The following is a 13,147-nucleotide window of genomic DNA, read 5'->3' as shown; positions in this document are numbered from 1 at the left end:
GGGAGGCATGAGAGAGCCAGGAGTCCAGGGCCCTCTCCACTCACTGCCCGTCTATCCAACGATCTGTCTACCTTCAGCGTGACCCCTCCACTCCAGGCCTCCTAAAAGCATAGATCAGCCCCAGCCACCTTCTACTTCAAGTCTGGCAATGATTCCCCATCACCTAGTACATACCAAGTACAACACCTGGCCAAAGGACACAACTTAAGTTTTTACTGCTGGGATTTTGTTCCCGCCATGCCTAACTTCTTGCAGTCCCCTGCAGGTACCCGTGCTCTCTACCTGCTCCTTTACCCAACTACCCCTGACTTATCCTTCAAGACCACTCCCAGGAGTCTTTCCTGAGCCCCAGGGCTGAATGAAGAAACTTTTCTCTCTGTTCCCATTTCTCTGTGCTTCTGTCTCTCCTGGCATTTACTGTCCATATTTTAATTACCTGTTTGCATGTTTGTCCCCATCTACCCTCCTCCATAGGCTGAGGGCTCTGACAACTTCACCTCATTCTTCCTCCAGTCTCTATCCTCAGGCTAGAAAGTTAGTAAACTTTTCTTAACACAAGTAAGCAGTGGTGCCCATGACTCAGTTTCCCTCTTGGCTGGAAACCATCCAGAGGCTTGAGTCTTGCCTCTTGGCCTTCTCTAAGTTTCACTTGCCTCTCCAGAACCGAAGGAGGCTGGTTTTAAGGGCTCTTTCAACTTTTAAGGTCTAAGGAACTGGGATATTGATATTCACCCTTGCAGGTCCCCTCACCAGGATCCTGTGTGGTACAAAGATATAGATGGGGAAAGCTGTTTAAATGGTTTCAGTCTGAAGAAATTTTGAGGAAGATCATTTTGCTGTTTTGTTTTAATGCAGTGTCCTTGCCTGGAGAATCCCAGGGACAGGGGAGCCTGGTGGGCTGCCGTCCATGGGGTCACACAGAGTCGGACACGACTGAAGTGACTTAGCAGCAGCAGCAGCAGTGTCTGCAGAACACCTACTAGTCACGTGCCAGCACTGGGAACAGGGGTTTGATATAAAGTTATAGATACCAGCGTCCGGGGATTTCCTTTGAGTGCTGCCTTCCAGCCAGTCTGGGAGCGCCGACCCACTCCTGTCCCTCTCCTCTCTCGCTGCTCACGGCTCCAGGACTTATTCGGTCCATGTCCCCACATTTGCCTCTGCCCGGGCCAGTGGAGTCCAGAGCGGAGCGGATTGAAGTTGGCCCTGCGGATCTCGGCCCGGGCGCCCTCTGGCGGCCGCGCGCGGAAGCTGCGGCCCGGAGGGGAGCTGGCGGAGGGCGGAGGGAGGGAGCTCGAGGAGGAGGCGCGGGCAGGGGAGGAGAGGAAAAAGTTGCGCTGGGAAGTTTGGAAAGCTGGGAAGTGGCTGCTGCGGGCTTCGCCTCCCTCCGCGCGCGTGTATGAGGGAGCGAGCGAGGGCGCAGGAGAGGAGCGCGCGCGCGCCTGCCATGCCCATCAGACCCCGCCTCGCCGCGCCCGGGCGCCGAGCTCGCCCGGACTCCCTGCGGCCCGGCCCGGCCCGGCCCCCGCCCCCCGCGCCGGGCCCTCCCCTCCCCCGCGCCGGCGGCCCCAGCCCCCCGCCCGGCCCGGCTCCGCGCCGCGCTCCCGCCCTCCGCTCTCCCTCCCTCCCGGCCGCCGAGCAGCATGGCGGAGCCCGGGCAGCGGCCGCGCGGCCGCCCGCCGCCGCTCTGAGCCCCGCTCGGGGGCCACCGGGCGCCCCAGACCCGCCCCCCGCCCCCGCCGCGCCCGCCGCCGCACTTGTCCCACCGCGCGCCCCCGGGAGCACCGCGCACCCCTGGGGCCCTTGCGCGCCCCGGGTGCCCAGCATAACCCCGGGTCCCCGCGCGCCCGCCGTCCCGGTGCTGCTCCGGGAACACCGCGCACCCCTGGACCGCGACGCAGCTCCGGGACCTCCGCGCGCCCCGGGACCCCGGCGCGCTCTCACAGCCCCGGGGCTCGCCCTAGCGGGCGGCGCGCCCCGGTGCGGGGGCCCCGCCCCGGAGGATCCCCCTCTCACCGCAGACGGAGCCCCGCCCCAAAGGGACCCCTGGGTCCGGCAGGGACATCCAGCCACGCCCCGAAGGGCTCCCGGCATCCCGCGGCCGGAGCCCCGCGCTGCGGAGGAACGTCTGTGCCCAGCCAGGGGCTGCCTGCCCCGCCGAGGGGGCGCCTCCCAGGACGGTCCCCCGCGCCCCGCAGGCCCGGCAGGATGCACGCCGCCCTGGCAGGGCCGCTGCTCGCCGCCCTCCTGGCCACCGCCCGCGCCCGCCCGCAGCCCCCGGACGGAGGACAGTGCCGGCCGCCCGGATCGGTGAGCGAGCGCCCGCCCGGCCACTCTCCCGGCCGCCCGGCCACTCCAGCCCCGCGGGGACGACGGTTTGGGGGTCCTGCCTTCCGCACCCGCTCCACCTCTCCGCTCCGCGCGCTGCCTCGGGCGCCCTGCCCTGGCTTCTGCCCCGTGCGGGGAACCGAGTTGGGGCGCTCCCACTCCAGCTCCTTCCCCACCCGCGGACGCTCTCGGGCTCTCCTCGGACTTTCGGTCCCGCTTGGACCTTTCCTCTCTGTGCCCTTTTGGACTCCCCTCTCACTTGATCCCGTCTTTGCCCTCCGGTTCCTCTCTTCCCACTTCTGACACTGTTTCTGTCGTTCCTTGCCTTTCTCTTTAATGCCCCTTCTCGTTCACACGCTCAGACTCCTCGCCAGCTCCCCTCTTTCTCTTGACCCCCGCCGGTGACCTCGGGCAAACTTTCTGCATCTCTGGCCCGGGCCCCAGCACCTACGCTCCCAAGTGCCCCCGGTTTCACAGAACGGATGAAGATTCCAGAGGAGAGGAAAAGAAAGTGCCAGGCCATGCTGGCCTAATATTTCTTTGGGGGTTGAGTAATTACTAGGTCTCCTAATTTTCCTTCCAAACTAAGGAATCCCTTGATTTCCCTCAGTCTTTCTCCTTCAAAGTGTAAATTAGTGCCTTGAAAATAACCCTGGATTGGGAGCAGGAAACCGTCTGTAGGGTCCTCACTGGCTGCCCAGTTAGTTGACCTTGGGCAAGGTGCACCTCCAGCGACCTGACTTGTATGGAAACAGGGAGCTTGGCAACAGACAGAGTCCTGAGTGCTAGTCTCTCACCAGGATGCTGAGATTTATATTTGTTGGCTGTTGGTAAAGTAAGGTACTATTCCCTTTTCCCGACAGATACTTTTCTTTTGTACTAGAATCAGGCAGAAAAATTTTATGAGTTGACTGAAAACTTGCAGGTGGTGGCTGGCAGTGGACAGTCCAGGGGGTGTTCCAGGGTGGATGGCAGTGGACGGTTCAGAGGATGTTCCTGGGTGGAAAAAGACTTTGCCTGAGAGACACAAGAGACCCTTTCTCATGTCCCTTGACCCCTGGACCTAAACTGGATTGGAGAAATGACCCATGTCTTCACGACCCTCCTTCATCTCTATACACACACACACATTCCTCTTCAGAGCCTAGGTGATGGCAGACAATTGGACTTGGAGCCCAGGTACACCTTTTAAGGGGAGGAGCCTGGAAAGCATGTACATTTCTTGGGACTAATTCTGTGGAATCTTTCCCTCCCAAACCAGGGCCTTGAGACTTTACTTAGCCTGCAGGTTTTAAAGCACTTTCTCATCTGTGGTTTCAGCTGGTGGAGCAGAGTAGCTGACACCCCAGACCTGCCCTCCAAAAAGAAAACTGCATCCGCCCTGCTGAATGGGGAAGTAGCTGTTTAAATAGGCTATTTTTAATAGGTGTTCTGCTTTCAAAGTGCTCTTGGCGTGTATCTTCTAATGGTTGGATTTAAAAGTTATATGACTTCCTCCCTTCTTGCCAGAGAAGGACTCTTGGTCCCCCTCTCCCCACCTTCCACATGAAACACCGCCGGTGAAGGTTTGGCTTGGCCAAGATTAAATATTCTCAGGTGGTGTGGCAGTCCTTGGCACTCACAGCTAGAGCCAATCATAACGAGATCTTCCTTCACTGCCTTCACTCCCTCTGAGCCTGGCACTGCTCTCAGGTCTTATGTACATAGATTGTGTCTTTTCATTCTCCCAACAATCTTTGAGGTGGCTGCTCTCAGCTCCCATTTTACAGATGGGGAAACTGAGTCTGTGGGAAGTGAAACAGTGTGCTTAAGGTCATATAGCCAAGACAGGCCAGAGCCAGGATTTGAATGTGGGTCTCAGTTTCCAAAGCCCTTGCTCCTTCCCATGGCCCTCGGTCGATCTCCGTCTTCTGTCCCCACCTCCACCTGCCCCCTCTGTTCTGACCTTCTGCTGGCTTCAGCCTGACTGCCTTCCTTCACCTCTCCTTCTGCAGCAGAGGGACTTGAACTCCTTCCTGTGGACTGTTCGGCGCGACCCCCCAGCCTATCTGTTTGGCACCATCCATGTCCCCTACACCCGCGTCTGGGACTTCATCCCGGACAACTCCAAGGCCGCCTTCCAGGCCAGTGCCCGCGTCTACTTCGAGCTGGACCTGACCGACCCCTACACAATCTCGGCGCTGGCCAGCTGCCAGCTGCTGCCGCACGGGGAGAACCTGCAGGACGTGCTGCCCCGCGAGCTCTACTGGCGTCTGAAGCGCCACCTGGACTACGTGAAGCTGATGATGCCGTCATGGATGACGCCCGCGCAGCGCGGCAAGGGGCTCTACGCTGACTACCTGTTCAACGCCATCGCGGGCAACTGGGAGCGCAAGAGGCCGGTGTGGGTGATGCTCATGGTGAACTCGCTCACGGAGACCGACGTGCGCTCCCGTGGCGTGCCGGTGCTTGACCTTTACCTAGCCCAGCAGGCTGAGAAGATGAAGAAGACCACCGGGGCCGTGGAGCGCGTGGAGGAGCAGTGCCATCCGCTCAATGGGCTCAACTTCTCCCAGGTAAGCAGGGGGCGCCTGGGTCCCAGAGCCCAGCCGTTCCCATCTGCCTTCCTCCTCTTCTCAGACTCTTTCTCCTGCATCCAGATCCTGTCCTTCCCTTAAAAGGAGAGGATCTTTTGAGATGTGGGGCAGCTCTTGGGCTGCCTTTGTGGGGGTATGAGGACAAACTGGTGTGTGCTGGACTTGGGGGTGAGAGTTTAGGTGTTTGCTTCTGTCTCAATATGCTACCTGGCGGGGATATATACACTCCCCACCTGCTGTGCCCTCCCAAGCAGAAAGAGTTTCCCTTGGAGCATCACAGTGATAAGAAACTGAAAGAGTTGCTAGTTTGCACCTGACTTTCCCTGAGGCCCTGGGGTCTCAAGAGCAGGAGGCTGTCCTGAGGCCATTGGGAGGATGCATCTGGGCAGCCGTTGTGTGTGTGTGTGTGTGTGTACGTGTACCGAGAATGCATAGAGGGACATGTGCTTCCTGGGCTTGGGAGGCAGGAGAGATGCAATGAACCTGGTGTCTGGTGGCCGTGGCTTGCAGGTTGAGGTTAAGAGCTGCCAAATTTCCCGGGGCCTCTACAAAACTCCATGTGCCCCTCGGACCGCCTCCCTAGGCTGAAAAAAAGTCAGCAAGGATAGTTTGGGCATTAATAATTTTAGAGAGATGTGTTCACTTCAAGGTTGACAGTTCTGATTTCTAAACCTCAGGCATGGGGGCAGGGAGGAGGGTGGAGCTTATCCAGCAAAGTGTCATTAAAAGCCCTGTCTCCATGGGCAGAGGTCACTCACAACTCACTGGCCCCAAACTCAATTCTGAGGCCCTGGAACAATAAGTTCACATCTGCGCCTTGAGACGGGCTGTCAATCCCAGAACGGGCGCTCCGAGTCAGGGGTTGGTGGCTCCTGCAAGCAGGACCCTAGACAGGGCCCGGGGCCCATTCCCCAAGTGAGGTGTGGTCCCCGAGACATGCTTTTCCAGGAAGGAGCCAGCCCGGTAAATTGGCTGGACTAGAAGCTCTACCGCTGGAACCAGACCTGCTTGTGCTCCCGAGATGCTGCAAGCTCTTCACCAGGGAAACAGGAGCAGAAACTGATCCCCCTTCAGAGATCTCTGGCTTTTGTTTTTCCAGGGGAAATGCAATATTGTCCCCAGGGAGGTAAGAAGCCAGATTGATTTGCCGGCCAAATGAAAGGCGGGTTTGTCGGTTCTCCTGCTGGCTCTCCCATAATTGTGGAGTCCTTACCGAGAGGGCCCGGTGGCAGGAATATTGGGGCAGTTAGTCACGCCCCGCAGGGTTCTGACTACGCCTGACTCCTTCTCCGCGGGGAAAAATCCTGTGCATTCTCTGGCCCAGTGCTGATTCCTCTGAAAGTACCAGCTCGCTCCCTCTGAAGTGACTTTTCCCTTGCCAGCCTCAGGAGCTGATATTATCTGTGTTAGGCTCCCCAGTGATCACCGCCCATCTCATTTTGGAGACAGGTTTGTGGGAGGCCTCTCTGTTCAGAGGCCTCAGGTCTGGCCTCGGTGTCTTTTTTTAGGCTAGGAAGGTGGGCGACCCACCGTCCCTCTCAACACCCTCTTTGTACCAACCACAGAGGAATCCGACCAGAGCCGAAGGGAGCATACAGACCCTCTGGTTAAACAGCCCCTGGCTTTAATCTGTCTCTCTTAAAACAACAAAACTATCTTTTTTCGAGGTCTGGAAACACTGCTGTGCAACCAAAGGATGGCTCTGGTAGGTTGAAAACATTTGCTGGAAAGCATGAGAGGTTATGTTTTAGGAAAAGTTCCTGAGAGCCATTCATCGGCCAGCAAGAAGCCCGCTGACAGTCTCCAAAGCCCACGTTTGAAGATCAAACAGACTCAAATCTCTGGTTTCAAAAATGCACCCACCACATCACCAGCCTGGGCCCTCTCTTAAAATTGTTCTTGGGTCCAGCTCCCTGAGAGGGCTGCAGGAAGCAAGTCCTGAACAAAAGAAAACAGGACTCCTCTCGGTTCCCTAATCTGCACACCCTTCACCACCTGCCAGAGTGCCTGACCCCGCCAATTTGTCCTGTTATCATTTTGGAGCAAGGTGATGAAATCTCTCCTCCATACTCATGGGCAGACATGGGCTAACTGGGAAGGGAGCGATTCCAGAGCCTGGGCGGATGGAGTTGTTAGGGATCCCCAACCCCAAAGTCAGAAATGCAACAACAGCCTTCTCAGTAAAATTGTATGCACGCGTGCACAGTTTGATATGAACATCTGTGATGCATTATTGTACTGAAATATCTGTTAAGTGCATCAGATTTTTATTTTTTCTTTCCTCCCAGCATTACTGTTATTGCAAAATATTTGGGGAGGGGGGAGCAATGAAAGAAGATGGTGAGGGGGAAAAAGGCTTGAAAAGAGAGTGTGTTAAGACCTGGGATTTTAGTTTTAATTTTAGTATTTCTCAAAATTCTTATATTTTCTTTTAGTCAGAATATACCACATTTTCCCTAGCTAAATGGAGAAAGAAAGCTATACTGGCTAAAGGTAGGGCTTAGGTAAAAGTTTCTTCCATCTTTGCACAGCATGAAAGATCAAGCTTCTTGGCCCTGGTCTCTAATTTTAATATGAACTGAGTGCACTGAACCCAACATCACTGTGTGTTTGCTATGTGACCTTGAGCAAGTCACTTCCTCTCTCTGGCCCTTGTTTTTCCCATCTGTGAAATGAGACACCGGGATTAGGTCATCATTCAAGCCACTCAACCCTGACATTCCGTGGGACGATTATAATCAACTCCATGTGCCAGGCACCCCGCAGGAGGTTCTGCACGCTTTTTCATCTTGTCGGAGTCTCACAACCCTATGACTTTCTTAGGTGGGCACTCCGAAAGCCTGGATGACTTGACCAAGGCCACATGGCTAATAGGGAACAGAGCCAGTCTGCCTGACTTAAGGGAAGGATGCGATCCCCGTGCTGCCCTCGGCTGATTCCCTGGACGTCCTGAGTCTAGGTGGTTTGTGTTTTGCAGTTCTTCCTTCAGTACTTTCTTCTGTATCCTTCTTTCCTTTAGGGTAAAGGGCTTAACAGTTTACTTTTTGGAGAATTTATCCTTGTAGAGAAATTATTTCCTTTAGCTCTGTGGCTGGAGCAGGGATGGTAAAGGCAGTTCCTCTAAAGATTTCTCTGATGTGTTTATAGGCAGCTCAGGATAGTGGGCTTAGGGATGGGAGTCTAGCTTCTAGGTTTTGGTCCCAGCTCTGGCTCCAAAGCCAATGACTTGTGTATAACTCTGGCGTTCATGTTTATCTATTGAATGGAGCAGTAGTGACTAGCCTTTTTTTTTTTTTTTTTACAACTGAGCTGGTTTTGTGAGGATGTGAGCCGACGTGACCTGTGGGGGGTTGTCAGGAGGGTAAGAGGACTACCTCGACATAGGGCCCGTGCTTGGAAGAGTCTGGGAGGCTTTAGGACAAGGAAGGAGGCTGCATGGGAAGCGTCACCTTCACCTGTTGGCACCTTCTTCCAGCAGCCATGTCCACTGCCTGTGCTTTGCTGAACAGAGTAAAGCTGGAGTAATAGGAGGTAGTGGTAGCCCCTGCGCTCAGGGGCCTGGGGATGCCTGAGTCTCGAGTCTAGATCTTGTGACAATCTTGAGACCTGCCCATTTCAATCAGCTCTGCTGGCTGCCTCTGGGGATTGGTACCAGCTGCCACGAACGCAGTGGACTGATTAGGGGACCTCCTTCTCCCTCTAGGGGGCCTCAGTGGCCCCCACTCAGTACAGTGGAGGCACTGGATGAGGAGCCCTCTAAGTTCTGTGGTTCTCTGAGGCAAGATGAAAAAACGTGGACACTGCCATTCTGAACTTGGCTGTGATTTAACTCACACGCCGACGCTGTTCATCCAGTGTGTGTGGCTTGGGCGTGACTGCCAAGGGTGTCCAAGATGTTTGTAAAATTGTACAGCCTCCTCTCAAAGGAGTTAGAAAGCCCGAAGTCATCATTTATTGAGCTGTGTCTCCATACAGGGTGCTATATTAGACCTCGTAATTACATCATCTGTAATCCTCCCAGAGATGTGACAAGGCCTGTCATTGTATCTCTTTTACAGACAATAAATTAAGGCTTAATAGGTTAAGTCATTCGGTTGTGATTATACAGCCCGGTCAGGCGGACTCAGGATTCAAGCGTGAGTGTGTCTGATGCCAGAGTATGTTTTTCAAGATTCCGAGAGCTGATGTAATTTTGTTTTTAACAGTCAGATGGCATTATCTGGTGATGTGTGTGTGTGTGTGTATTGTAGTGCAGGGAGATCATCGTATCTTGCTAAAAAATAAAAATTTTTTTTAAATATATTGAAAGAGATCATTGAAAAGTGCTGAAATTGATTTTCTCCCTGGCTTAGAAATTGGATCTGATTCTAAAATAGGAGTTCTTGCCTAGAGAATCCCATGGACAGAGGAGCCTGGAAGGCTATACAGTTCATGGGATCGCAAGAGTCGGACATGATTTAGCTCACTGTCTTTCTTTCTTCTAAAGGCTTGCCCAGCTTTCCAAGGGACCAAGGTGAAGACAGCACCCCTAACACAGGCTCGGCAGCACAACTGAATAAAGGGTCTCCGTGGTTATCGTCAGAGGTCCTAGATCTGTGAATATATCTGAGGGAACAACACACATTATAGGGTGCTTAATTAGGATTTAGGGAGAGAGTGAATGGTCAGAAACAATGATAGGACCATCCCTGCTTCCCTTCCTTCGTCCACACTATGGAATGAATGAATGAAGAAAGTGGCACAAGCCACAGTGAAGAGCTGCCTCCTTGAACTTTAATAGTTCCTTACCATCCTGCTGCTGCTGCTAAGTCACTTCAGTCGTGTCTGACTCTGTGTGACCCCATAGACTTAAGCCCACCCGGCTCCCCCGTCCCTGGGATTCTCCAGCAAGAACACTGGAGTGGGTTGCCATTTCCTTCTCCACCTTACCATCCTACAAGGACACAAAATGTGGAAATAATGAAGCGGGCAGTGGAGTTCAAAATAGGCTCTGCTGCTGCTAAGTCACTTCAGTCGTGTCCGACTCTGTGCGACCCCATAGACAGAAGCCCACCAGGCTCCCCCGTCCCTGGGATTCTCCAGGCAAGAACACTGGAGTGGGTTGCCATTTCCTTCTCCAATGTGTGAAAGTGAAAAGTGAAACTGAAGTCGCTCAGTCATGTCCGACCCTTAGCGACCCCACGGACTGCAGCCCACCAGGCTCCTCCATCCATAGGATTTTCCAGGCAAGAGTACTACCTTGTTTCTACCTTGGCCATGACTTTCGGCTTGTCCTGTCCCTCTCTGGGCCTAGATTGCCTGTTCTGTCCTGCAGTTTCCAGGACCAGCCCAGTTCTGACCTCCGTGTGCTCCTCTGCAGTCTTCGTACTTTGGAGGGCCTGGGCCACCCTGAGATTTCCCGGCTGAGTTCTCTGCAGTTGGGAGGGGCTGGCCAGCTTGTCTATGGCGGGCTGCTGCTATACCTAATCTACTCATCTTGAAGCCTGCTGGTTCCAGTGGGTGACCTGCTGCTTCTTGCTTCCAGCCTGTCAAGCAGATGGAGCCCCGGTCCGTCGTGGCACAGTCTGGTGTACAGCTGCCCAGCCTTGCATCCTGCCCTTCCCCAGGACTCCTCCCTCACTGGCTCCCCCATTCATTCAGCCAGAGCATCTTAGTGTCAGCCAGGATAGTACAGGGAACGGACACTGGGGAGCAACCTGGATATTTCCCCTGGGGAGTTTACTGCCAAACCAGGGATGTTATCAGTGCTTTCCTCCTAACAGCCATGGAAACCAAGGCATGGGGAGCCTGTGTGTTAGTCTCCCCTGTGTCCTGCCAGCACATCACACGGACATCCTGTTCTTCCTTTCTCTTGCTGTCATATATTCCCATCTCACGGAACCCACCTCTCACTTCCCATCCTCCAAGAATGGCTGTTCCTGAGTCCTACCCCCCACCCCCACCCTCTGGGCCTCCATGGCCACTGCAGCAACACTGACCTTTGCCCTCTTACGTCCATAGCACTCATCCCTGTTTGTGGCTTCCTATCAGATCTGTGTGCCCTCCCCAGATCGAAAGGGTAAGACACCTCTCTTAAGACCAGCTGGGCACCCCAGTGTCACCTTCTCCCCAGTGTCACCCACAGAGTGAGAGCCTTGGGGTCAGTGTTGGCTCCAAGCACAGACTGGCCTAGTCCACACCTGTAACTCCAGATCCTGGCCTGGGAGCAGGCTGCTTCGGCAGCCTGCAGTACCCGCTGTGGCTGTCGCCCCAGGCCTGTGGTCAGGAGCTGTTCAGCAAATGTCTGTCACATGGTGTGGAAGTCACCTGGAGGACCCCCCCCCCCGAGACCTGACCCCTGGACATGTGTACTCTCAATTTCTTTGTGTGCCCAGAGAGCTGTTTGCAAAGAGCCCCTGCCAGCACAGCAGGCTCTGTCCTTTTTTCTTTTTTCCCCTGACTTGGTTAATTTCAGACTTTAACATTTAATGTTATTAAGCTCAGAAGCAGACACATAGGATGGCTCAGGTCCTTCCATCAAAGGAGAGTAAGGCCATAAAGCCTGAGGTGTGACCAAGATGTCATGAAATATTCTTGTCTCTGAATCAGAAGTTCACAGCATGAAGTCTTCCTGATTTACAGAATCTCTGAGCTGGGACTTGGAGACTCAGGGAATCTAAGAATGGTGAAATCTTAGAACATTAGCCTCAGAGGCATTTTTGGACTCGAAGAATCTTCACATCGTGAAATCCTAGCCCCTTAGCTTTGAAGACTTTTCAGCTCATACACACAGACTTTTAACATCTTAGAGTTGGAAGGGACCAGTTCTCAAGAATTCCAAGAAGTCCCATCCTCAAACACAGTGATCTCCTCCCCACAACTCAGCCTCCCGCCCTCCCCAGACCAAAGAAAAGCCTGACTTTGTGACGGAGATAAAAATGGGAGCGTGCCTTTGTTAATAGTTCCCATTTGGACATTTCTCAAAGCCAGGAAGAGGTCGCCTGGTAATGCAGCTCTCCGAGGGAGGAAACTGAAGAATAGGATGAGCCTGCAGCCAGCCAGCCAGGCGGCCGTGTTTCTTTCCCTCTCGAGTTTGCTTCTAAATATTATCCACTTCACTCCCTTTTATCTCCCATCACTGGCTCTCTGTCCGCCCACTTAATCCACAGGCAGCCGGTGGCCCAGCCTTCAGCTCTGCTCAGCGGCTGCCAAGCTGTCTGGCCTAGCAGCTCCTCCAGGATCCGCAGGCTTTTAAATCTGCGCAGAATATCCGCTGGAACACAGAACGTTGCCCCAAGCTTGGAAATGCTGTTGCATGTGCTGGGCCCCCTCCCTCTGCAGGAATTTCCTTCTTTTTTCTTCTACTCCTGAGTCCTCTAAGATCTCTAAGGCTCAGCCCCATGCTATACCTCCTCCAGGAAGTCTTCCCAGAATGCTTCTAAATCTCATCTGCTTGGGAGGACTTGGTGCAAGCCTTTCTTTGATGACGCAGCCACATCTATTCTTTCCCTCCATGAAATGTGTGATGGCATTTTATGATATTCTTTCACCGCTTACATATTTTACATTCTATTGTAATTATTACTGAGGCTGTCTTTTCTTTCCTAATCAACCCAGCTTCAAAAGCTAGCCCAAAATATGCTCAAAGTTGATTACAAAATGAAACTGGATGTTTTCCAGTTCTGAAGTTGGGGCCCTGTGGTGTATCCTGTGGTTGAGGTGTTGGCAGCTCTGGATGCTAACAGGAGGCTGTGTCTTGGCCTCTGGATTCACAGAAAGCCTCAGACTGCCCACCTGAGACGTGGAAGCAGTGCAGTGCTATCGCTAGTCCATTGGTGAGGACTCTGACACCGACAGGTCACTGTTGAATTTCTCTCTCTCTCCATCCTGGAATGCTTTGGTGTCTTCTCTTCCTCGTCCGTTCCTTGCAAACAAAGGCCTCTTTTTTTTTTTTCTCCTTTTCTCAGAGTTCATGTGAGCTTCTCCAGGGTCACTACATCCCCCACATTATTTTCACTTAAAAATGTTTAATTTCACCCATACTTGGTACTTTGCTTGGGCTCCCGTGCTGCCAACCTGTTCGAGTCCTCTCTCCTTTCCTCTCTGTCACACGGTCCCTGATCGGGCCTCCATGCATTTGCTTATGCTGTTCCTCTACCTGAGAGCCCTTCCTGGTTTTTCTGGTCTGACTTTAAGGGTCCCTGAGGGCAGTGATTTGAAAAGCCTGGACGCTTCAAGCAAATGCTTCCTTATAGCCAGACTTT

The 13,147-nt window shown here is 53.8% G+C and overlaps 1 protein-coding gene across 1 annotated transcript in view; it reads left to right on the top strand.

The window, feature by feature from the left end:
• The first annotated feature begins 1,740 nt into the window (after nucleotides 1–1,740).
• The window catches only part of TRABD2B (TraB domain containing 2B), a 221,553-nt gene continuing 210,146 nt past the window's right edge, over nucleotides 1,741–13,147 (top strand). The window contains exons 1-2 of the mRNA XM_055402309.2: nucleotides 1,741–2,310; nucleotides 4,323–4,883. Coding sequence (XP_055258284.2) covers nucleotides 2,209–2,310; nucleotides 4,323–4,883 — 663 coding nt within the window. The 5' untranslated portion in view covers nucleotides 1,741–2,208. The remainder of the gene's footprint in view (nucleotides 2,311–4,322; nucleotides 4,884–13,147) is intronic.

This window comes from Moschus berezovskii, chromosome 4 (genome assembly GCF_049115385.1).
Source record: "Moschus berezovskii isolate FMDL1 chromosome 4, NW_MosBer_1.0, whole genome shotgun sequence".
Lineage (NCBI taxonomy): Eukaryota > Metazoa > Chordata > Mammalia > Artiodactyla > Moschidae > Moschus > Moschus berezovskii.
The sequence above is the reverse complement of the archived record's forward strand: the minus strand, read 5'-3'. Positions and strand labels throughout refer to the sequence as shown.